At 44.0% G+C, this 26688-nt stretch overlaps 1 protein-coding gene across 7 annotated transcripts in view; it reads right to left on the bottom strand.

The window, feature by feature from the left end:
- The window catches only part of fcho2 (FCH and mu domain containing endocytic adaptor 2), a 312930-nt gene that overhangs the window by 103950 nt on the left and 182292 nt on the right, over positions 1–26688 (bottom strand). For all 7 annotated transcript variants that reach the window (XM_085990124.1, XM_085990133.1, XM_085990140.1 and 4 more), the window contains exons 12-14: positions 23890–23947; positions 19573–19742; positions 16561–16585 (exon numbers count right to left, since the gene is read on the bottom strand). In XM_085990124.1, coding sequence (XP_085846250.1) covers positions 16561–16585; positions 19573–19742; positions 23890–23947 — 253 coding nt within the window. The remainder of the gene's footprint in view (positions 1–16560; positions 16586–19572; positions 19743–23889; positions 23948–26688) is intronic.

Here is a 26688-nt window from a genome sequence, read left to right as displayed (position 1 = left end):
ATAAAAATGTTATGAAGTGTATGCACATTTAATTTGCAAGTGGCAATTCAAGCACCTTTTTTCCCCCATTACCTTTACTATTCAATTTATAGAATGTACCGCACAGAAACAGGCCTATGGCCTAACTGGTCCAAGCCGGTGTTTATGCTCCACATGAGCCTCCTCTCACCCCTCTTCATCTAATCCTATCAGCATAACCTTCTATCCCTTTCTCCCTCATGTGTTTATCTAGCTTCCCCTTAAATGCATCTATGTGATTTGCCTCAACTATTCCTTGTAGTAAAAACAGAAAATGCTGGAGAAACTCAGCAGGTCAGGCAGCATCTGTGAAGAGAGAAACAGAGTTAACGTTTCAGGTCGATGACCTTTCGTCGGCACTGGAAAAAAGTAGGAAATGGAACAGATTTTTAAGCAAGTGAAGAGGCTGGGAAAGGGGGGAGGGGATGAAAGAACAAAAGAGAAGGTCTGTGATAGGATGGAAGACGGAAGAGATTAAGAGATATTCAAGGAAAAAGGAGATGCTAATGGAACAGGTTAAGAAACAAAGGATGGCTCTAGATGAAGTGTAAATTGTGCTGGCAGAATGAAAGACAGCTGCCATGTGGGGGAAGAGAAAAAAAGACACAGGCAAAAAGTGTGGATAAAAAATCTATATATATATATAAAGCGATGCTTCTGTCCTTCTGTCTGTCCTTCTGTCTGTCAGTCATCACGTGTGCGTCTGGCGGGCTATGCGCTCGAAAGTTACAGGGCGTTCCCACGCGTGCGTACCCACGCGTGCGTTACGTCGAAAGAAAGCTTACCTTTCCAAAACGGTCTTAAGCGTATTTACGTTTCGGCCGGGCTAAAATCGCGCCCGCGGTATCCGAAAAACCTTCAACATTCCGCTCATTAGCATCTCATTATCCGCTCATTAGCGACCAATCGTACGGCGGCTTGCTGCCGCGTGCGGCCGGGCCCTCCTACGGTCCGGTGACGGGACGATTGACCAATCCTACGCTTTGGTGACCTGACGGTCGACCAATCGGTGTGTGTGTGGGCGGGCCTTATCGTTCTGAACCGAGGTGAGTAGCCGCCATCTTGCTTCCATTCTTTTTCCTGCCTTCTGCGTCTTTCTTTTCAAATATACATTTCCAGCAAAATAAAATTGAATTTATTAAATTGTTTTAAAATAAATCACTCATTTGTAAATATTTTATCTAACCTGAAGATTCTTTTTCCTACTTTTCCCCGTTTTTTTCTTAGGCCTGAAAGCCAGGCCCGAGCTAGGTAATTGGGCTGCTGCTAAGCTCCTCACCCCCCCGCCCCCCCCGCGTCACGTTACCCGGGGCAACGGCGTCAGCCACCAGGGATCTCGGGCGGGGCTTGGAGAGCGTCAAGGGTTACCCCGGCAGCCGGGCCCGCCGGCCGTCTCTTAGCCGCAATCGGCGGTCTTCAAGCCAGCTCGGGAGGGCAGGGCTCCGGAAGGCGGGGGGCCGGTGCGTGCTCAAAAGATCGGGCCTCCGGAGTTCGGTGCCTGGTTGGTTGGGGCCCTGACCCTCCGGGGGGGGGGGGGGACGGCGCGACCCTCGGGGGGGGGGGGGCGCGACCCTCCGGGGGGTGGGGGTGCGACCCTCGGGGGGGGGGGGGGGGGCTCGACCCGCAGGGGGGGCGCGACCCTCGGGGGGGGGGGGGGGGAAGGGGCGCGACCCTCGGGGGGGGGGGGGGGATGCAACACATGCCCTTATACCTCTCCCCCCTTCCCACTGTCCAGGGTTCCAAACACCCCTTCCAGGTGAAACAGCGATTTACTTGTACTTCTCGCAATTTAGTATACTGTATTCGCTGCTGACAATGTGGTCTCCTCTACATTGGGTGACCGCTTTGCGGAACACCTCCGTTCAGTCCGTAAAGGGGACCCCGAGCTTCCGGTCGCCTGTCATTTTAATTCACCACTCCATTCCCACTCAGACCTCACCGTCCTCGGCCTCTTGCATTGTTCCACGGAAGCTCAGCGTAAGCTCGAGGAACAGCACCTCATCTTTCAATTAGGCACTTTACAGCCTTCCGGACTCAACAGAGAGTTCAACAATTTCAGATCATAACCTCGGCCCGTCATATTTATTTTTTATCCACACCTTTTGTTTGTGTCTTTTCTTCTCTCCCACATGGCAGCTGTCTTTCATCCTGCCAGCGCAATTTACACTTCATCGAGAGCCATCCTTTGTTTCTTAACCTGTCCCATTACCATCTCCTTTTTCCTTGAATATCTCTTAATGTCCCTTAATCTCTTCCACCTTCTATCCTACCACAGACCTTCCTTTTTGTTCTTTCATCCCCTCCCCCCTTTCCCAGTCTCTTCACTTGCTTAAAAATCTGTTCCATTTCCTGCTTTTTTCCAGTTCTGACGAAAGGTCATTGACCTGAAATATTAACTGTTTCTCTCTTCACAGATGCTGCCTGACCTGCTGAGTTTGTCCAGCATTTTCTGTTTTTATTTCAGATTTCCAGCATCTGCAGTATTTTCTTTTTGTATTCCTTGTAGTACAGTAGTGAGTTTCACATTCTAACACTCTCTGGGTAAATAAGTTTCTCCTGAATTCCCTATTGGATTTATTAGTGACTATCTTATATTTATGGCCCCTAGTTCTGGTCTCGCCTGCAAGTAGAAACATTGGCCTAGAAATTCAGTATCGCCACGTTTGGGGCGCTACAGCCGGATGTTCGCTAAATTTAGCGGCCGACGCAACTTAGTGCCACCTTCGCCGAATTTGAGTTGCATCGCCCCAAGAGGTTGCTGCTGCGCTAAAGCAGGCGGTGCACGACTATCATAAGGCGCTAAGCCGGCGATCCAAGGCGCTACCACCGAGGGCGGACGCAGCGCAGGTGCGGCAAGTTATTGGTTGAAGGCAGACACGCTGGCGCCGGTCAGCTCTTAAAGGGGGAGGGTCGATTTGGAATGCACCCACGCCCTGCACACTGCAGCCCTGAATCTAGGCCTAAACAGAGCTGCTTCAAGAACGCTACGCCCACGACTATGGAGAAGGCCAGGGAGCGAGCGCAGTGCTTCAGCGAGGGTGCCCTGAAGCTTCTGGTTGAAGCAGTGGAGCGCAGGCGACCTGTCCTCTTCCCTGACAGTGGCAGGAGGCCGCTGCCCAGCGAGTTCAGAAAAGCCTGGAGGGAGGTGGTGAACAGAGTGACCTCCAACAGCTTGGTCCCCAGGACACCCACGCAGTGCAGAAAAAAGTCCAACGACCTCACTCGGGTTGTCAGGGTGAGTACCCTTTCCAGTATCCTCTTCATCCCTGCATGGGCACCCTCGCAGGCGAAAAAGTAGGTGTGGCAAAATGTTTTTTTTTTTTTTATGAAGGCCGACAATGTTGTGTTTGTTTTTTATATGAAGGCTGACAATGTTGTGTTTGTTTTTTATATGAAGGCCGAGAATGTGTTTGTTTTTTATATGAAGGCCGGGGATCATGGTCATTTTTGTTTAACTGTTTTTTCCATTTTCTCCAGGTTGTGAGAGCCAGTTATGTGTCTGACTGTTTTTTGGGGGGTTTCTCTGTATTTGTTTGTCATGCGGGAAGGGCACAGAGTTTGTAAAATAAAAAATTGTCTTTATTCAGATTGTCCATGTTTGAACTATTTGTTGCCTTGACCGGCTGAGGGTTTGCGGAGTGGCTCCGTTCATGTTCTTTCAATGTCACAAGCCATTCCCTGACACGGGCCTAGAACCGACTTGCAATAATCCGCCGACGGACGGCCCTTGCACTTTGTGCCTCCCTCCCGTCTTGGTGCTCCTCCTCCTCCTCCTCCTCCGGTGGTCCTCCAATGTCTGCTGGCAGTGGCTGAGTCCTGAGGATAGCCAGGTTGTGCAGCATGCAGCACACTACAACGAAATGGGAGACTCACTCAGGCGAGTACTGAAGGGCTCCCCCGGAATGGTCCAGACAGCGGAACCGTTGCTTGAGCATGCCGATTGTGTGCTCAATGATGTTCCTGGTCGCTTGATGGCTGTCATTGTATCGTTCTTCAGCAGGGGTGCTGGGCGCATGGAGCGGGGTCATCAGCCAGGTGCACAAAGGATAGCCCTCGTCCCCGACAAGCCAGCCTCCTGGGTGAGCCGGGGCTTCGAAAATGTCTGCCACAGAAGTCTAGCGCAGGATGAAGGCATCGTGGCTGCTGCCTGGAAAGCGGGCATTGACAGCTAGTATGAGCTGCCTATGGTCACACACCAACTGGACGTTGAGCGAATGGTATCCCTTCCGGTTGCGGTAATCCTCGGCATTCTGTAGAGGTGCCCGCAAAGCCACATGCGTGCAGTCAATGGCGCCCTGGACCATGGGGAAGCCCGCTATTCTTGCAAATCCCATTGCACGCTCTTGCTGCTTGTCCAGGGTCATGGGGAAGGAGATGTACTGACGGCTCCTTCTGAAGAGGGCATTCGTCACCTGGCGGATGCAGCAATGTACCGCGAACTGGGAGATATTGGCAATGTCCCCAGTAGCGGATTGGAAGGAGCCGGTGGCATAGAAGTTGAGAGCCACTGTCACCTTCACTGCCACCGACAGAGACGTCCTGCTCCTCAGCTGTGGCTGCAGATCTCTCTGAAGCAGGTGGCAGATCTCAGTGACCACCTCCCTTCTGAATCGTAGCCTCCAAACACACTGCTCCTCAGACATGTTGAGATATGAGTACTGCTGGCGGTAGACCCTGGGTGGGTAAGGCCTCCTGTGCCGACGCCTGTTGGCCCTTCTCCGTCTGGCCATGACTGGCACTCTCTCTCTGCGTCTCTGAGCCCCTTGAATGCAATGCAGAAACCCAACGTTTCCACCCATTGCAGCCCCCATTATATGTGGCGACTCAAGGCTATGGCACTGAAAGTTAAATCCGAGTACAAAGCTCTGGCCTGAAGCCAGAAGTACCTGTGCGAGCACTGAGTCAAAGCAGAAAGCTCTCTCCCTTTGTCTCTCTCCAAATCTCTCTCTCTCACACAGGAGTGGAACAAAATGGCTGCCACAAAGAATGCAGGAAGAGTCCCCTTTAAATAGCGCCCCCCCCCCGCACCCCACAGCAACTGGGAACCGTTCCACTCAACCAGTCGCTGGGGGCGCCAGGCGCACAGAAGGGGGGTGCCACTGAAGTTCCGGTTCGGGGCGCACCATCAAATGACGTCAGGATCTGCTCGCGCAGCTGAGCGGGCACTGCGGTTTTGCGCCGCTGCTAAATCTTGACTGAAGTTCACAAGAGGTGCAGATTGCGCCGCGCCCAGGCGCTAGCCACTTCGCGCCCCACTTCTCCTCCTCCCAAGGCGCTAGCGGCTGGCGCTAACAACTGAATTTCTAGGCCATTGTTTCTGCGTCTACCCTATCAAACCCTTTCATAATTTTAAAGACCTCTATCAGGTCACCTCTTTTCTAGAGAAAAGAGCCGAGCCTGCACAATCTGCCCTGTTAGGTATAATCTCTCAGTTCTGGTATCATAAATGCTCCAGTGCATATTTTATTGGAAAAGCTTTTCAACTGGAGAAAAAAACAACTTACAAGAAAATAAGCGAGTTCCATATTCTAACCACTCTCTGGGTAAAGATATTTCTCCTGAATTCCTTATTGGATTTATTAGTGACAATCTTACATTTATGAGCTCTAGTTTTGGACTCCTCCAGAAGTGGAAACATCAGGGTGAATATTAACACCCAAAAACAGCTGGGTTGGGATTGGGTCAGATGTTAAAATTTTTAAAATCTGAACTCCAACCGCAACCCACCCACTTCCAGGTTTAACGGAGGTGGGACAAGGGGCAGGCAGCCAACCTACTCCCAGGAGGCGGATTGGCAATTTAAATATTTTAATGAGGCTGACAGCCTCTGAGGTTTAACAGTGGCCGGCCGAGTTTCCCAGGACTTGGGAAACCTGGAAGCTGAAGGGAGGTGAGGACAGCTAAAGGGAGAAGGTAAGTGACATGAATCTTGTCATTCATGTGGAAATGACTTATGAAATGATACTGGGCGGCCTGCTGGTGGCGCTGTCCAGGGAGAGTATAAATACTCGGGCATGGGCCCAGCTTGCTCAGGACATTCTTTAACGGGAACTAGTGAAGGACACAACTAGATCTCCATGTTGAAAAACAGTTGATTAAAGCCTTGTTTAATACTCAGACTAAGTGCCTAGTAGTTTTCTTACATCAGTAAGTGCTTTTACAGCACTGCTTGTGGGCCAGCAGGAGTGCTTCCCCCCGGCTCCGCCCCCCCACCACGCTCCACCCCCACCCCCACCCTCCCCCCAGGCTTGTGGATCGGACCTACCTGCTCCGGAGTCCTCCCCGCCCGACTGGAAGCCAAGCCTGTCAATCAGGCTGACCGCCGGGTGGGGAATCTGTCAAGCACAAAAGGTGCACGCTGTGGAGTTTAAACTCCACAGCATGCAGGGAAACCCGCCCCATTAATAACCAGGCCATCATCTGTATGTTTACTCGATCAAACCTGTTACGAGTTTTCTATCAGGTCACCCCTCAGCCTTCTCTTTTCTAGAGAAAGGAGCCCCAACTTATTCTAGCTTTCCGGATAGGTATAACCCTAGAGTTCTGGTATCATCCTCGTAAATCTTTTTTGCACCTTCTCCAGTGCCTAGATATCCTTTTTATAATATGGAGTCCAGAATTGTGCACAGTACTTCAAGTGTAGCCTAGTCTAACCAAGGTTCTATACAAGTTTAACATAACTTCTGCTTTTCAATTCTATCCCTCCAGAAATGATCCTCTCTGCTTTGTTTGCCTTTTTTATGGCCTTAATAACCTCACTATTACTTACCCAACTATAAGCAGTGGGAGAACAGCAAACTATTAGAAGTTCATAAATAATAATATTTACACAACAGGTGAAGCTACATTTATAAACACATTAACTTTTAGATGTACAGAGGCCATTTTCAGTTCTGATCAGTATTTCAGTTACAGAATAACTTTATTTGACTATATTTTATCTGAGGATTAAAACTGCTTTATTAGCACCATTTTAACAGGGCACTGCTGAGTAATAGGAACAGGAGTAGGCCATTCAGCCCCTCAAGCCTGTTCCATCATGGCTGATTTGTACCTAACTCCATTTATCCACCTTTGTTCCATACCCCTTGATACACTTAGCTAACAAAAATCTATTACTCTCAGTTGAAAGTTTCAACTGACCCAGCATCTTTGGAGAACAAGTTCAAGATTTCCACTGCCCTTTGTGAAAAAGTGCTTCACGATTTCACTCCTAAACGACCTAGCTCTTAATTTTTAAATGATGCCTCCTTGTTCTGGGTTCCCCCACCAGAGAAAATAGTTTCTCTGTATCTACCAAATCGAATCCCTTAATCACCTTAAATACCTTGATTAGATTACCCCTCAAACTTCTAAACTCAAGAGAATACAAGCCAAGTTTATGCAACCTGTCCTTATAATTTAATCCTTTAAGCCTTGGTACAATTCTGGTGAATCTCCACTGTACCCCTTCCAAAGACAATACATCTTTCCTGATGTTCGGTGCCTAAAACTAAACGCAGTAATGCTCACTTTTCAATTCCAAACCCCTTCAGATAAAGGTCAACATTCCATTAGCCTTTTGATTACTTTTTGTACCTGTGCACTAACTTTTCTAAAATTCATTCTCGGGATATGGGCGTCACTAGCAAGGTCAACATTTATTGCCCAGTTGCCCTCGACAAGGTGGTAATGATCCTTCTTCTTGAACTGCTGCAGTCCATGTGGTGTAGGGACTCCCGCAGTGCTGCTAGATAGTTTTTTCCAGGATTTTGACCCAGCGGTGAAGAAGGACCGACAACATAGGTCCAAGTCGGGATGACATGTGAGGTACTGTTGAAGAGGCCTTGGTGAGTTGCTGCAGTGCATCTTGTAGATAGTACACACAGCAGCCACAGTGCACCGGTAGTGGAGGGAGTGAATGTTTAAGGTGGTGGATAGGCTATTGATCACCTGAATGGTGTCAAGGTTCTTGAGTGTTGTGGCAGCTGCACCCATCCATTTAAGTGGAGAATATTCCATCACACTCCTGACTTGTGTCTTGTAGGTGGTGAAGAGGCTTTGGGGAGTCAGGCCTCTGACCTGCTCTAGTAGCCACGACATTTATGTGGCTGGTCCAGTTGAGTTTCTGGGGGATTTGGAGATAGTAGTGCCACTGAATGTCATGGGGAGGTGGTTAGACTCTCTCTTGTTGTGAGATAGTCATTGCCTGGCATTTGTGTGGCACGAATATTACTTGCTACTTATCAGCCCAAGCTTGGATTTAATGAATTGTGCACATGGACACCTAATGATATTATTGGCCTTCTACTGCTTAATGAATTACCGCTTCCTACAACCCATAGTCAATCAATAAATCCACTAGTGTTTAAGTTTAGTTGGTATGTGCAATACTCTCCAAGACTCTCAGAAGGACAGCACTTATCTAAACTACTTACCAGACAATACCTGATGAGGTAGTGAATTTGACTCTATTGGATACAGCACAAACATAGACAATCCTGTATCAGGTAAAAACAGTCAAACCACCACATAGTAAACTCAATTTTCTATAGGTTGATATCAGGAATGCAATGTCTGGGCTAACCTGATTTTTATCTGAAGCAAGACAAGTTGTGACCTAAAGCTAACTGTTAAAATTACATTCCTGATAACTATGATTAATTTGTAAATTCTACATTGCTCTGATATATACTAGCAGGAGAGCCCGGCGTTGCCAGGGGCAATTTTGGGCCGCGCGGTCTCCGTGCCCGTCTGTCCCCCCTCTCTGTCCCTCTCCCTGTGCTGTCCTCTCCCTGCCTCCCCCTCCCCCCCTCGCCGCCCCCTCCCCCCCCACCCTCCCCTCACCGCCCCCTCCCCCCCCCACCCTCCCCTCACCTCCCCCTCCGCCCCTCACCTCCCCCCCAGCCCCTCCCCTCACCTCCCCCTCCACCCCTCCCCTTCTGATAGCGGCCGTGCGGGGCCTAGCGCTTGAGGCGCAGCCGGGCTGTCGGGCAGAGACGGACCCGAGCTGAGCTCCCTCGCGGATCGCGCAGCTGACGGGCGGCCGCTGCCGCTTCCCCGACCGCTGTGTGTGTCGGGCCGAGCGGTTGCGAGGCACGGCCCGAGTGAGCCCAACTTACCTGCCAGTGCGGCGGGGCAGGAGCGGGATCGGGAGCCGCAATGTGGGGGTTGCTGTGGGGATGGAGCTCCCCCACGGGTGGCACGGTTGACGGTCGGCCGCTGCCGATGACCCGCCCGCTGCGTGGAAACTCACCTGCCACTGCCAGAGTCGGAATGTGGGGGTTTGTTTGGCTGGTGGTGTCCCTGTGGGGATGAAAAAAATGGCAGCGAAGTTTAGGGAGACTGGAGCATTAGGTCCCGCCTGTGACGCACCGATTGGTCAACCATCAGGTGAGTGAACTGTAGGATTGGTCAAGCAGCAAGTCACTCAACGCTAATGAGAGGTAGGATTGGTCAAGTGCTAATGAGTGGATTTTTGAGTATTTTTGAATGTTTTTTGTACACTGTGCAAACAATTTTGTGTGACGAAAAAGTAAATACCCCTACAAGAGTCCCCTAATGATAAGCTTTCTTTTGATATAACATGTGTGTAGGTACGCTCTATAACTTTTGATTGTATAGCCGGACAGAGAGACAGAAAGACAGAGAGACATACTGTTTTATATAGATAGAGATAGATAAACACACACACACACACGCATCTATCTATATATATAAACCGGTACGTCTCTCTGTCTCTCTCTCTGTCTGGCTATACAATCAAAAGTTACAGAGCATACTGAAATGAAGAATAGATTTGCCTTTCTAATCTAGGCTTTATTAACTTAAAAATCCGGTAGCACATCTTTCAACACCCAGTCCCAACTAAAGGCTGGAAAGAACTGAATTTAAGATGGCCACCACAAATCACATGACATCAACTACCAATGAGATTACAGCATATATCCCAAGGCAGGAAACAAACAACCAATCACAATACTTCTTACTAAACATAAAGAATAATCACCACATTCACCCCTCCTTTTAAAATATACTCCAACCTAAATAACCTTTACAATTTATAATTAATTATTTACAACTAAAACTATGCACAGACAAAATAAAACTATTCAACATGACACAATACTAAGTGAGCAACAACAAATAGTAACATTGCACATAAGTATTAAGTATCTCTCAACTAAAACAATAATATATTTCAACAATTTTAAAACATTACTATCAATTTAAAAGTCCATTTTTAATCGGTCGACCGGATATCTTGTTCGTGTCGACCTTCTTAACTTTGGTGAAATTCCTTGCCCTCCCACACCAGGAGACACAGAAGTATCTTCTGCAGGAAGGCTATCCATATCCCGATTTTCAACGGTTTCCAGATTAGAAATCCCATCAGGAGGTAAACTGGGACGGTCATGAACATCCATCGAGGGCTGACTAATAGAAGTATAATTATCTGCAGTCGGATTGGAAATATTCATAGTATCTGTAACAGCATCCACATTATCTGAATCATGACTATTGTTAATATCCTCAGAAGAGGGCTGGCCACCACAAGGAGCCAAGTCTTTAATTGAAACGGTACTTTCGTTCCCATCTTGGAATCGAATATGAGCATATTGGGAATTTGCCTCCAACAGCTCCACCTCCTCCACTAAAGGATCCTATTTTGACAATCTAACATGGCGTCGAAGCAGCACAGGTCCCTGCATAGTAAGCCATGAAGGTACCGAATATCCCGTAGTAGATCTCCGCGGATAGTTAAAGAGCCTTTCATGGGGGGTCACATTAGTAGCCGTTGAAAGCAATGATCTAATGGAATGCAGGGCATCAGGCAGTACCATTTCCCACTGTGTATTCTTAAGGTTCCGGGATGTCAAAGCCAACATAACTGCCTTCCAGATCACCCCACTGTATCGTTCGCACTGTCCATTACCCTGGGGATTATACGGGGTAGTTCTACTAATAGAAATTCCCAGACTCTGAAGGTATTCCTTCAACTGGGAAGACATAAAAGAACTTCCCTGGTCCGAATGGATATACGCAGGCATCCCAAAGATGACAAAAAGTTGTCAGACATTTGATAACTGTAGCAGCTGATACATCTGCGCAAGGAAAAGCAAAAGGGAACCTTGAAAATTCATCCACAACAGTAAATATATATCGGTTTTGAGTAGTTGAAGGAAGAGGCCCCTTAAAATCGACGCTCAAACGTTCAAAAGGAGAAGTAGCCTTTATAAGATGAGCTCGTTGAGGCTTAAAGAAATTCGGTTTACACCGAGCACAGATAGAACATGATGAAGTCATCCGCTTGACGTCTTCAACTGAAAAGGGCAAATTCTTACTGCGTACGAAGTGTATCATCCTCGTAACCCCAGGATGGCATAAGGCATTGTGAAGATTAATAAGTGTATCTCCGTGAATCACAGAACAATAAGCCCTCGACAGCGCATCAGCAGCAAGGTTATCCTTCCCCGGACGATAAACTATATCAAAATGGTAACATGCCAACTCAATCCTCCACCTCATTATTTTATCATTCTTAATCTTTCCAAAATGTTTGACATCAAACATAAAGGACACAGACTTTTGATCAGTTACCAACGTAAAATGTCGCCCCGATAAATAATGTCTCCATTTACGCAGTGCTTCTACTATTGCGTACGCCTCTTTCTCTATTGAAGAATGCCTTTTTTCACTATTGTTCAAGGTACGTGAGAAAAAGGCCACAGGTCTTCCATTTTGGTTCAGAGGAGCCCCAATTGCAAAATCAGAAGCGTCCGTCTCAATCACAAAAGGAACCTGCTCATCAATAGAATGCACAACTGCTCCAAGGATATCCTTTTTAAAATTAGCAAAACACGTCCTGGCCTCCCATGATAGAGGATATGTCGTAACCCGAATAAGAGGCCGGATCTTCTGTGAAAAATTTGCAATCCAATTAGAATAGTAAGAAAACAGTCCAACAACTCGTTGCAAAGCCTTAGAATTAGTAGGACAAGGTAAATCAATCAATGGTCGCAGACGTTCTGGGTCTGGTTTAATCTTGTTTCCCGAGATAATGTACCCCAGTAGATTTACCTCAAGTGGTCGAAAAGGTACACTTCTCTTTATTGAAAGTTAAACCAACTTTTTCCGCAGCTTGAAGGAATCTTTCTAAATTAGAATCATGCTCCACCCTTGATTTGCCACACACCGTGATGTCATCTAAGTATGAAAAGGTGTCAGAGAGAGAGTTATCACTTATAAAAGCATCCATTGCCCGTTGAAAACAAGCAACACCATTAGTAACACCAAATGGTATTCGGCAAAACTGATACAGCTTTCCACCAGCCTCAAAGGCCGTATATGGTTGATCCTTCTTAACAATAGGAATCTGATGATAAGCACTCTTTAGGTCAATAGTGCTAAAAACCTTATACTGAGATACTTTATTGATAAGCTCATCAATCTTAGGCAAAGGGTACGCATCTAATTGAGTATACCTATTAATAGTTTGGGAATAGTCTATCACCATTCGTTTCTTATGTCTCTCGTTAGTCGTGACAACTACCTGTGCCCGCCAAGGCGAACAACTAGGTTCAATGATTCCTTCCAATAAGAGACGTTGAACTTCAGAATTAATAAATTCTCTATCCTGACTGCTATACCTTCTTGACTTGGTAGCAATTGGCTTACAATCCGGCATCAAATTGGAAAAAAGTGATAATGGAGAAATGGATAAAGAGGTTAATCCACAAAAAGATAAAGGTGGCTTAGTCCCTCCAAATGAAAGACTGAGAGACTCGTGTAACTGAAGCACATCATGACCAATCAAAATATCCGCACAGAGATTAGGCAAAACAGATAGGCGTATATCAGTATACGTATTACCTAGAAGAATCAATTTCACAAGGCAACAACCAGCTACTTGTGAAGTGAGAGTCGTCTGAGCCATACACACCTGATAGGAAACAGGCAAAATTTTCAAATGCTTCTCCTTTGCAAACTGAAGACTTATAAAACTCTCGGTACTGCCCGTATCTATAAGGGCCTTCACTTCCAACCCATTAACTTGGGCCGTAACTATAGCTTTGTTTAGGCCATGAGCAAATGCAGCAGAAATTGATGCAATAAACACCCTATCTAAAGGCTGAATAGTCACAGAGGAGGTAATTGAACCTGATGACTTACACACACGTGCGTAATGACCTCTCTTGCCGCATTTACTACACACAGCCTCCCGAGCAGGACACTTCAGACGAGGGTGCCGGACGTTCCCACAAAAATAACACTTCTGAATCCTAGAGGCAACAGCCGCTGAAGTAGAAACTGTTTCAGAATCTAGTAAACCACTATTAAGTCCACGTAATTCCTTTTCATCCGGAACTGCCGAAACCACAGTCACAGGCCGATTAAAAAGAGCATAAGAATCCGAACTTCTCTGAGCCACATCCAATGTAGAAGCTTGCTCAAAAGCACTCTTAAGATCCAAAGTCTTATTTTCTAACAACCGCTGACGAATTGATCTAGACAGTAATCCATTAATAAAAGCATCCCGTACCGATTCTTCCTTATATTCTTCAGCCGTCACGGCCTTATAATTACAGTTAACACTAAGGCACCGAAGTGCTTGTAAATAAGTATCCAAAGATTCTCCCACCTGCTGCCTACGGGCAGATAGAAGGTGACGTGCAAATACCTCATTCTTTGGTTTAACAAAAATCTTTTCCAATGTAGAAATAGCCACTTCGTAAGTTTTACAGTCCAAAATATACTTATACACATCCGGAGCAATGTAGTTGATCAGCATATTCAGCTTATTTAGAGACTCTTGATCCAACACGCCCAAAAAGATTTTAAATGTACAATACCAGTGTTTCCATTTATTATCCACTCCTGCAGAATTAGGGTCAGCATTGAATCGTTCTGGTTGAAGATATCGCTCCATTCTGACATAAAGTTAATAAATTGAAATGAAGAATAGATTTGCCTTTCTAATCTAGGCTTTATTAACTTAAAAATCCGGTAGCACATCTTTCAACACCCAGTCCCAACTAAAGGCTGGAAAAAAACTGAATTTAAGATGGCCACCACAAATCACATGACATCAACTACCAATGAGATTACAGCATATATCCCAAGGCAGGAAACAAACAACCAATCACAATACTTCTTACTAAACATAAAGAATAATCACCACACGTACCTACACGTATATCGAAAGAAACCTTATCGTTAGGGGACTCTCGTAGGCGTATTTACTTTCTCGTCAGACAAAAATTGTTTGGACAGGATACAAAAAACGTTCAAAAATCCACTCATTAGCGGTTGACCAATCCTACCTCTCATTAGCGTTGAGTGACGTGCTGCTTGACCAATCCTACAGTTCACTCACCTGATGGTTGACCAATCAGTGCGTCACGGGCGGGTCCTAATCCTCCAGTCTCCCTAAACTTCGCCGCCATTTCTTCCATCCCCACAGGGACAGCAGCAGCAAAAGAAACCCCCACATTGCGGCTCCCGATCCCGCCCCACCGGAGCGGCAGGTAAGTTGGGCTCACTCGGGCCGTGCCTCGCAACCGCTCAGCCCGACACACACAGCGGTCGGGGGAGCGGCAGCGGCCGGCCGTCCTCGGCCCTGAAGCGCTAGGCCCCGCACGGCCGCTATCACAACGGCACCGGGCCTCAGGCGCTAGGCAGGGAGAGGGGAGGGAGGGAGAGGACAGCACAGGGAGAGGGAGAGACAGACAGGGGCAGGGAGACCGCGCAGCCCAAAATTGCCCTGGCAACGCCGGGCACCCCCAGCTAGTATATACATAAAATAATACCTCTAATGCACAGAGGCATCACATTTTATTACAAATGCAAAAAAAGTCTTAAAATGCTGGTACTTCTGGCCTGTAGCCTGCAACTGACAAGAACATTCCCATCTGCAAAATACACTGTACAAACAACCATATTCTAATACACTGTGTTTCTGTAACAATTAAGAGTTCATGCTTAATAGAACATAGCAAACACCTTAATGATACAATGGCCCACAATGGTCCAGAATTTGCAGTCGGGATGATGGCAAACTGGCAGCGTTCGCCATCATTCCGCCTTTGAAACTGACCGCAACTTTGGGATTTAGCGCATGCGCAGAAATCCCGAAGTTGCGGTCAGTCATTAACAGCTCTGAAACAGGCTGTGCAGTGCCTCCCACTCCCGCACAGAGCAAGCAATGTGTGTAACAAGCCAAATCATTGAAATCATTGTAAGTACGCTGTTAAATTCCCCACTAAAAGTTAGACCCAAAGGGATCAGGTGTAACTGGGGTTTTGACAGCGTTATTACTGCTAAACAAATGTTATGGGATGGAAAACTAATTTAAATTTTAAGCAGTGTGAAATTTGTCCATTTTAATAGAAATCTAAATTTTTAATTAACTTTCCAAAAAAACATTTTTACAAGTTTGTCCATCTTTATTTCAGGTTTATCTTTTGTGAGAGCTCCAATCTTTGTTTTGCACTCTCTAACATTTTAAAAAAGTTAGAATATTAAGAGCTTACTGACTTCCTTGTTTGCTGTCTGTGAGAACTCTGTTTTGATTAGCTGCTTAGACAACCTGTTGACGTCACAGCAGTTCGCACAAGGGAATCCCCACTAACTTCCGTTGATTTGAATTGAAGGTCGTAAAACCCGAAGTTCTCAACACAGGGATCGCGAAGCGAAGTATACTTCGGGGCCAGCAGCGAATGCCTTCGCTTCGCTGCTGACCTCAAATTCCAGGCCAGTGTGTGTTGTTATGTGGTAAAAACTTCAGTCCTCATCAAATAGTGCATCATCCAACTAACTGTGGACAATACCATGGGAGATTTGCATCCAAATATGTATGCATGTAATATATCAATGGTTGGTAATAAGCTGCTTCAAATTCAATCTACAGTTAAGATGATATCATAAACCACAAAAGCTATATTTTTCCAGTCTAGCGTAACATCTCCCTCAACTTTCAGCCAAGTTCAGAACCAAATAATATGAATTTGAGTGGGTTCATACATTCTTCATTAATACTTTACTTGTTGGCAGAGTACATTAATACTGTAAAGCCGAATTTAAGTTAGGATTTCTAAATCACCTATCTTGGATATTTAGTCTTAATCTTTTGTGACGTGACCACTACACCTATTACTGCATCAATCTACACTAAGACAAGCAAATTACTTTCCACCTATCAGAATATCTAACATCTTCCTGCTTGCTAAATTCTCTGCAGCATTCACAAAAGAAACATGAACAAATTCAGTCTACGAAGTAAGCCTGCAGCAGTCTAATATTAGATGATTGCACCAAAGCAAGTATATTAATTTAATAACTATAGGGTTGTATATCATTTCCATTAAAATAAAGCATTATAGTTGCCAATAGAAAGCAAAATGCACAATATAATTATGGGTTAAATGTATGCTAGGATTTGTTTCTTCAGTTTCCCAAATGTGGCAATCAGGAACCAAAATAGTTCGACAATACAGACAAATAAGTTACAATCTCAGTTGCCGAGAGCAAAATACAAAGCCAAGAACTATCGACCATACTTACTAGATAAATTTCTTTTCATTGCATTCTGGAATTGGCAAAACACAAAAATTAATTCAGAAATGCATTAATACTGCAATTTAAATTCTATTCATACTAAATATGTATAAAACAGAATGATCAAAACACAAACCAAAATGTTAATTCAGCAATTACTGAAAGTAAACTGTAATAACTGACTTTAAACATGAATTTCCTAATAGCACACACCCATATACAAATAAATAAACAAATATATATAATACATACACACATTCACATGTATACCCGTACATATATACACACAAATAAGCAAATTCTCACTAAGAGGCTATTCAGAGATGAAATAATTACTTACCGGGCTATGCCTCTGAAGTCAGCATGTAAAAGGGGAAAGTAAAAGTAGTAAGTCAAATACTCATCTGTGGGATTACATCGTAACAATATATTTACATAAAAATAGATTGCTAAAACATAAAATATGTTTGAGGTTACATTCATGTAGGCCCAACATCCAAAAGATATGCAATAAGTGCTCAAATTATACAACACACTTCTAATCTTCAATTGAGAATATTGAAACCATAAGTCCTTTACAAACTAAGGTAAGTGGATAAGACAAGAGACCAAAAGGGTGAAAGATCTTCACTAAAAACCTGTGATCTTGTGAACATTTCCATTGGCCTTGAGGATGTACAAATCAGATACACGCAGCTCAATATTAAACATGTCAGATTAATTGTACTATCCGATATGAAAAATTCTCCTTCTACCGTTTCCGTTACCGTTTTTCTGTTAATTCTTTTGCAACTTTCTTTTCCACTCTTCACCCACAATTCCCCAGTCAAGAGAACAAAATAAAAGGTGCATAAGCACAGCTTAGGACAACTCAATTGTTAATGTTAGTTTTATCAAGAACTAGAAGAATATGTTCTGCCTCCAATCTGGGAGAATCCTAGGACCTTTTCAGTGTTTAACTTATATTTGCATAATTTCCACAGCCCTCAATCTAGGCCAGTTTTGAAGAGCAGAGGCTGGTAGCCCTGATATAAATTGACACCTGAAGCTGATCAAAGGCAAATAACTATCCAATTGATGTTGCGATCAGTTTTGGATGGGCTGTGCCAGAATTACTAATGGGTTGAAAGATGCACGGTGACCAGTTATTCAGTGAAACACTTCCTTTAAATTGGCTTTCAAAGAGCTTAACTCAATTCAAGCTTGGACAAAATACCAAATAAGGAGGTTAAACCATCATTAGATTGTGCTACCTAACCGCCCCCCCGCCCCCCAAATATAAATACGAAATTTACATTATATGGCACAAGATACCCAATTTTATCTTTGACTTTGACTTTCAGAAGGCTTTCGATAAGGTCCCACATAAGAGATTAGCGTGCAAAATTAAGGCACATGGGATTGGGGGCAAGGTATTGACTTGGATAGAGAACTGGTTGGCGGACAGAAAGCAAAGAGTTGGAATAAACGGGTCGTTTTCCGAGTGGCAGGCAGTGACTAGTGGGGTACCGCAAGGATCGGTCCTAGGACCCCAGCTGTTCACAATATATATTAATGATCTGGACGAGGGAATTGGATGTAATATCTCCAAATTTGCAGACGACACAAAGCTGGGTGAGAGGGTAAGCTGTGAGGAGGATGTCGTGAAACTCCAGTACGATTTGGACAGGTTGGGTGATTGGGCAGAAACATGGCAAATGCAAGATAATGTGGATAAATGTGAGGTTATCCACTTTGGTGGCAAAAACAGGAAGGCAGATTATTATTTGAATGGCAATAGATTGGGAGAAGGGGAAGTGCAAAGAGACCTGGGTGTTCTTGTGCACCAGTCGCTGAAGGTAAGCATGCAGGTGCAGCAGGCGGTTAAGAAGGCAAATGGTATGTTGGCCTTCGTAGCAAGAGGGTTCGAGTACAGGAACAAGGATGTCTTGCTACAGTTGTACAGGGCCTTGGTGAGACCGCACCTTGAGTATTGTGTGTAGTTTTGGTCGCCTTACCTGAGGAAGGACGTTCTTGCCATGGAAGGAGTGCAGCGAAGATTCACCAGGCTGATACCTGGGATGGCAGGAATGACGTATGAGGAGAGATTGTGTCGATTGGGCTTATACTCACTGGAGTTTAGAAGATTGAGAGGGGATCTCATTGAAACCTATAAAATTCTGTCAGGCCTGGACAGGCTAGATGCAGGAAGGATGTTTATGATGGCCGGGGAGTCCAGAACCAGGGGTCATAGTCTAAGGATAAGGGGTAAGCCATTTAGGACAGAAATGAGGAGGAATTTCTTCACCCAGAGAGTGGAGAACCTGTGGAATTCTCTGCCACAGAGGGCAGTGGAGGCCAGTTTATTAAATATATTCAAAAAAGAGTTGGATATATTTCTTAAGGCTAAAGGGATCAAGGGATATGGGGAGAAGGCAGGGGCAGGGTACTGAATTTGGATGATCAGCCATGATCTCATTGAATGGCGGAGCAGGCTCGAATGGCCTACTCCTGCTCCTATCTTCTATGTTTCTATGTAATAATGATACATCAATGATATGAGGCTGCACAGCAAGCAGCAAAAAAAGTTCAAAGTTTATCTGATGCAACTGCTTCAAATTTTCCTTTGCTTCTTCACAAACAGTCTGATTCTAAAATATGCATTTACTTGCATAATATATATTTTACTTCTTACAATACATCTTCTAAGCAATATTAGCAGATCTAAGGTGGCTTGGTCACCACCATCCATCGTGAAACTTTGGCTTCTGATTATTTAAACAAGCTACCAAAGTTATATAATGGGTACATTCATTAACCGTAAGTAATGCTTTAGAAGAAATGGTTTTCAATTCTTGGCAAAATATTATTATAAATTGTGCACTTTTTATACAGATTTTCAATGTTCCTCTAAGAACCACTGTTTCTACTAGAGGTTAAGCATGGCAAATGTATGCAATGAGTATATTCATGTGTTTCAGAAATTCCCAAATGAGGCTTCACATTATCATTAACGTACAAAATCAAAATATTACTTACGGATGGGGCGGGAGAAAGTGTAATATTCCCAATGGATGCTTTCAGTTCTTCCAATGTGTGATTAGTACCATTGTTTGGTTGCACAGGTTTGATTTGCACATGGAACTTTCTGGGTTCCTCACCATCGGAGCCCGAGTCACTTGATGAGTAAAAATTGTTCTCTTTGGCATGTTTTCATTAGTCAAGGGAAAGAAGCAGTCACTTTTATAATTGTAAATAGGCTACCCTCTGAACCTAATTTTAACCATTCATTCAACAACAAAAATAGTGTACAGGTATAGGGTTCACCGCATGAAATGAGCATTAACTTTCAATTCCAGATAACTTTAAGCATTCCGAGGACAGAAGGATCAAACTCCTTTTGCACGGCTCCAATACATGGCACTTCACTATAGTGCAATGTACTAATGTGGGATGTTAGCATAGCTTAATCTTGGCAAAATAGTTTAAAGGTGCAGAACATGCTCAAATTAGGATTATTGATGAATAGAAGTAAATAAAGGAAGTACAAAAATAACTGAATTTCATACGTATAAGGATAGGTTCACTACTCTAAGTTAAGCTAACTTTATCTCCCAAGTAACTTTAAACATTCCCATTCTATACCTTGAACAAGTTTAGGTTTGCATCAGGTATATATATTGTGCTTATACAACTACAGTGTATCCAGTGTTAAATGTCAGTAATGAGGAATCTTACCTGAATGTGTTCAAAAAATATTGATGTAAATTTTAAAGAGGATTAAGAGGACACCTGAACTCAGACACAAAAGAGGTAAGTATGGAAAGGATTACATAGGCATAACTTTGCCATCTACATCTATTGCTTGGAGAGATTGTCGGAAGATGTATGACAGGTCAGAGATCTGTCTTGTTCAATTTTATATGGTTCACTACTACAGGCTGAACCCCGGTAATCCGGCACCCGACGGTCCGGCACCTTCAGTGGTCCGGCACGAATTGAAACTGGCGGTCTTTAGTTTGCGGAGCAGCCGCTCGGCGGCGCCACCGTTTCCCGCGATATAAACAAACATAATATTGTACCTAATATTGTTATTTTAGGTGTTATTTACCTAACCTTCAGTGGTTCGGAATTTTCAATGGTCCGGCACCGGCCTTGTCCCGAGGGTGCCGGATTACTGGGGTCCAACCTATATATATAAAATTTATTAATGTGATTATAACGATGTCAACGTGATTGTAATTATGTCAAGATTGGGGAATGCAGATGCTCAAAGGGACCTGTGTGTCCTTGTACATGAGTCACTGAAAGTGAATGTGCAGGTGCAGAAAGCCATTAGGAAGGCAAATGGTATGCTGCCCTTCATAACAAGAGGAGTACAGGAGTAAAGAAGTCTTACTCCAATTATATAGGGCCTTGGTGAGACCACACCTGGAGTACTGTGTACAATTTTGGTCTCCTTACCTAAGGAAGGATATACTTGCCATAGAGGGAGTGCAACAAAGGTTCACGAGATTGATTCCTGGGATGACGGGACTGTCGTTTTCCGAGTGGCAGGCAGTGACTAGTGGGGTACCGCAAGGATCGATCCTAGGACCCCAGCTGTTCACAATATATATTAATGATCTGGACGAGGGAATTGGATGTAATATCTCCAAATTTGCAGACGACACAAAGCTGGGTGAGAGGGTAAGCTGTGAGGAGGATGTCGTGAAACTCCAGTACGATTTGGACAGGTTGGGTGATTGGGCAGAAACATGGCAAATGCAAGATAATGTGGATAAATGTGAGGTTATCCACTTTGGTGGCAAAAACAGGAAGGCAGATTATTATTTGAATGGCAATAGATTGGGAGAAGGGGAAGTGCAAAGAGACCTGGGTGTTCTTGTGCACCAGTTGCTGAAGGTAAGCATGCAGGTGCAGCAGGCGGTTAAGAAGGCAAATGGTATGTTGGCCTTCGTAGCAAGAGGGTTCGAGTACAGGAACAAGGATGTCTTGCTACAGTTGTACAGGGCCTTGGTGAGACCGCACCTTGAGTATTGTGTGCAGTTTTGGTCACCTTACCTGAGGAAGGATGTTCTTGCCATGGAGGGAGTGCAGCGAAGATTCACCAGGCTGATACCTGGGATGGCAGGAATGACGTATGAGGAGAGATTGTGTCGATTGGGCTTATACTCACTGGAGTTTAGAAGATTGAGGGGGGATCTCATCGAAACCTATAAAATTCTGTCAGGTCTGGACAGACTAGATGCAGGAAGGATGTTTATGATGGCCGGGGAGTCCAGAACCAGGGGTCATAGTCTAAGGATAAGGGGTAAGCCATTTAGGACTGAAATGAGGAGGAATTTCTTCACCCAGAGAGTGGTGAACCTGTGGAATTCTCTGCCACAGAGGGCAGTGGAGGCCAATTCATTAAATATATTCAAGAAAGAGTTGGATATATTTCTTGAGGCTAAAGGGATCAAGGGATATGGGGAGAAGGCAGGGACAGGGTACTGAATTTGGATGATCAGCCATGATCTCATTGAATGGCGGAGCAGGCTCGAAGGGCTGAATGGCCTACTCCTGCTCCTATCTTCTATGTTTCTATGTATTCTCTTGAATTCAGAAGAATGAGAGGGGATCTCATTAAAGCATACAAAATTATTACAGGGCTTGACAGGGTGGATGCTGGGAGAATGTTTCCCTTGGCTGGGGAGTCTAGAACTAGGGGCCACAGCCTCAGGATAAAGGGTAGGCCATTCAGGACTGAGATGAGAAGAAATTTCTTCACACAAAATCTTTGGAATTCTCTACCCCAGAGGGCTGTGGAGGCTCAGTCATTGGTTATATTCAAAATAGAAGTCGATAGATTTCTGATGAGTAAAGGCATCAAGGGATATGGCAATAAGGCCAGTTAATGGAATTGAGGCAGAAGATCAGCCATGATCTCATTGAATGATGGCGCAGGCTCGAAGGGCCGAATGGCCTACTCCTGCTCCTATTTCTTATGTTCTTATGTCATGACCACTTGATTACTGCATGCTAAGATTTTCTGCTGCCCTTGCGTCTCTGCAGAGGGAAAGTGGGAATACAGGAATTCACGTTAAACTCTGCAGAACAATATAACTGACCTTTATAAAACACTGGTTAGGCCCCAGCTGGAGTAGTGTGTTCAATTCTGGGCACCACACTTTAGGAAGGATGTCAATGCCTTAAGAGAGGGTGCAGAGGAAATGTACTAAAATGGTACCAGGGATGCAAGACTTCAGTTACGTGGAGACACTAGAGAAACTGGGGTTATTTTCCTTAGAGCAGACAAGGTTAAGGTGGGATTTGATAGCGTTGTTCAAAATCATGAAAGGTTTTGGTAAATTAGGAGAAACTATTTCCTGTGGCAGAAGGGTCGCTAACCAGAGAATACAGATTTTAGGTAATTATCAAATGAACCAGAGGTGACATGAGGAAAAAGAATTACTCAGCGAGTTATGATGAACTGGAATGCACTGCCTGAAAGGGTGGTGGAAGCAGATTCAATAGTAACTTTTAAAAGGGAATTGGATAAATACTTGAAGTGGAAAAATCTGCAGGGCTATCTATAAGAAAAGAGCAGGGGAGTGGGACTAATTGGATAGCGGGACTAATTGGATAGCTCTACCAAAGAGCCGACACAGGCACAATGCGCCGAATAGCCTCCTTCTGTGCAGTATCATTCTAATCAGACATATGCATCTGGGTAAAGATGTTCCATGTCACACGAGTGATAGAAATACTTGCAACCTGATTACTGGGCTGAGCTAATAGTTTGGAGTTGCTTTGTTTTACAGATATAAACTGTATGCTTTGAGACCTATTTATAATCGACTGCTTTATTTAATTGTGAAAGACATCTCTTTGATCTTCCTATCCCAATTTGAAGTTTAAAGAGGGGGTACAATTAGAGTCCCAGTTCAAGACTTGTTTAGTGAATCCAGCATTGTCAGGAAACTGAATGGGCTAGGGCTAGTGGAAATGCTCCATGACTATCCGATTTCATGGACAAGCTTTCTTCACAGTTATGTGTTCCAAGTGATTAAATTTTCAAGATTGATTATTATTTTGAAGTACTAATGAAAAATCAAGTACTCATTTCCTGTAACCTTCTGAAATCTGCTGTATTTACTGTTTCTTCTGTTTAATTTTACTCTTAATGAACCTAATTTGTAGTGTGTAACCTGAAATACAGTCCGTCAGAGAGTTGTTTGTCTGTCATTTGGAATGATCAGCTATTTCCTGTAGTAATCTGTCCTATTTCCATTATGTACCTCATCGATTGCCCCAAGGTACTAATAAAATGAAGATAACTTTTCAACATTAGATGGTCCAAGTTAAGGATATTAATTTGATTCACTTCTGGCTTGATACAGTAACCCTCATCATCCACCTCTGGGATATTCTATTGCAGAAAGAGAAAGACATAATAGTAAAATGCCAACAATGAAAACCATATTTTTGTATACGATGAGAACTCTGCCAGTTACTATTAGTAAAATATTTAGATCAATAAAGGTACTTCCAGCTGTATGCATAAAAAAAAACTAAATATGTATGCAGTACCAGGAAAACTGTTGAGGATACTTTTAAAATGTGCTGTGCAGTAAAACTGTTGTACAAATTATTTTCTTCCTTATGGAGTTAAAAATAAGATAGTTTAAAAACATTTGTGCAGCACAGAATATTTTTGTGAAACAGCTGAGCAACAAACTTTTAAAAAATAAAGATTTTCCAGGATGCCCTGTATGTCCTGGTGCACTGCATTAAGTGGACCTTTTTGGCACAGGACAGTCCCATATGTGATCAGAAGGAAACAAGTGTGGCAATGACAGACTATAAGCTCCATATCCACTACTATGAGGATCTGGCCAGAGATGCAAAGTGCATGGATGACGTTTAAAAAAGGACAAAAGTAAAGCAAGAATATCGCTGTAGAGTAGCAGTAAAGGGCTTTCTTTTTTAAAAAGGCTATTTGGTCCATCGTGTTTGTGCCAGCTCTTTGAAACAGCTATCCACTTAGTCCCATTCCCTTTTACATTTATCTTTTGAAAATATATGGAGAAGAACGAAAATCCTAGTTGTTGAATTATATGTAAAACTCACTGTATTCAGGGAAGAACAGAGAATTAAAGTACAACTCAAAATTTAGCAGAGTTATATGAATTCTGATATATGTGCCATGATAGTAAAAAGAATGTACTGCAGGAAGGAATTTCCATAAGCTGAATTACAAGAAAGTACAAGATCTAAAAAGATAATGCAATTGTGCTGTACTGTCCTAAAAACTAATAATTCTCAATCACACAATCCCTCAAGTACTTATCCATCTCTTCCTCAAAATTTTCCACACTACAGGAAACTGTGTGTTATCCGGAGGCTAAGTGTCCGGCAAGCTCGAGCCACCGGCAAAAATCAGGAGCCGTTTTGTTAGGTTTTTTTTCTTCTCGTGGCTTTTTATTCTTCTCGTGGCTTTTTTTTTTCCCCAACAGTCAGGCTCTGGAAAGTCTCTCTGAAGCTGTTGCTAAGCTACAGAGACGCTTCCAAGGTACGGGCCGACTGTTTAGAAGCTGTTGCTAAGCAACAGTGTTTGTTGTCAGATACGGAGATGAAAAGCTCCGTATGCTTCAACATTAACGCTGGTGTGTCCGGCAGTTTTGAGGGAACGGCAACAGCTCGGTCCCGTCGGTGCCGGATAGCACAAAGTTTCCTGTATTTGCCTCCACTGCCTCCTTGGGCAGTCCATTCCATAAACTCATCACCTTCTGTGTAAAATAGGTAAATCTAAACTTTCTATTCACCTCCCCTCTTTGTCCCAATTACAGAGGTGTAGAAATCTGGAATATATTATCGGTGTTCATCTATTTCCTTAAATACTTGTATCTCCCGAGCCTCTTCGTCCACCATAATCAATCCCAGGCTTCCCTCATAGCTCATATGCCTTAATCTGGGTTATCAGTTTGTTTGCCCTTTTCTGTACTGCTTCCAATATTGGACATCATTACAATAATATAGTAACCAGAATTGTACACAGTAGGTGTGGCTGTACCAGTTAGTACCTTATACAAATTCGTCACCTCCTGTATTTTGTGCTCTGGCTATACATCCCAAGATCCCGTTATCTTCCGCCAACAGCACTGTTGGTTTCAGTGGACTATCCATCTATCCAACAATACTACAACTGCAACAATAACTTGCATTTAAATAGTGCCTTTAAAGTAGAAAAATGCCCCAGAGGTGTGAAGACAAATATCCCCATTTCCTTCTCCTGTGTTGTGTCCTGTAGTCTACAGCCATTTAGTTTATAGTCACACCGTTTATTTTTCTTTCCTAGTCTCATTAACTTAAATTGGGCCACACTAAATGTGTAATTTGCCACTCATCAGTCCACCTTCCCGATCTGTCCAGATTGCTTTGTATTTGGTTTGCTTCTTCAATACTGTTTGAAACCCCTCTATATTTCATGTAATCAGCAAACTCTGTTTCTGTCTCCAGCTCTAGGTCATTTATATATACTGTAAATAAATAGAAAAAGCATCAGTACCCCACACCAGTGACCTCTTGAAATCACAATACAACTCTATTCACAGCCGTTCTTTACTTTCTCTGGTTTAGCTTATTTTAAACCCACCTCAGAAACTTGCCCTCTCTTCTTTGTGGATAAATCACTTAGTGTTGCACAATGTAAAAAACCTGATAGTAGAACTTAGATAGTAGACAGCAGAACATGTAGTAGACTCTACCAGCAGAGACCTCAATAAATATCAGATGGGGGGGGCTCTGAAAAGTCGAATCAGAGGATGTTGAAAGACTCTGCAGAAATGTCATGTACCACATTAGCGATACTGGCCAGGAATTTGGAGTCAGCAGCAAAGACGCTTGCCGCTGGCCCCAAAGAAAGCTGCCCATCTCGCGATCTCTGTGGCGAGAAGTTTGCCTTTTTCGACATTCAAGCGATTTCAGCGCTCTGTAATGAGAATTCATAGTGTGAGGTTTCTGTGATGTCAACACACTGTCTAAACAGCCAATCACATTGCAGAATTCTCACGGACAGGAAACCAGGAAATGAGAAGCTGCTTTTACCCGGACATTTTAAAAATGTTACAGTGAGCGAAACAAAGATTGGGACTCTCACATGGGGATAAG

This window comes from Somniosus microcephalus, chromosome 1 (genome assembly GCF_052327205.1).
Source record: "Somniosus microcephalus isolate GS21.2 chromosome 1, FLI_Smic_1.0, whole genome shotgun sequence".
NCBI classification, from domain to species: domain Eukaryota; kingdom Metazoa; phylum Chordata; class Chondrichthyes; order Squaliformes; family Somniosidae; genus Somniosus; species Somniosus microcephalus.
This window is presented reverse-complemented; position numbering and strand designations above follow the sequence as displayed.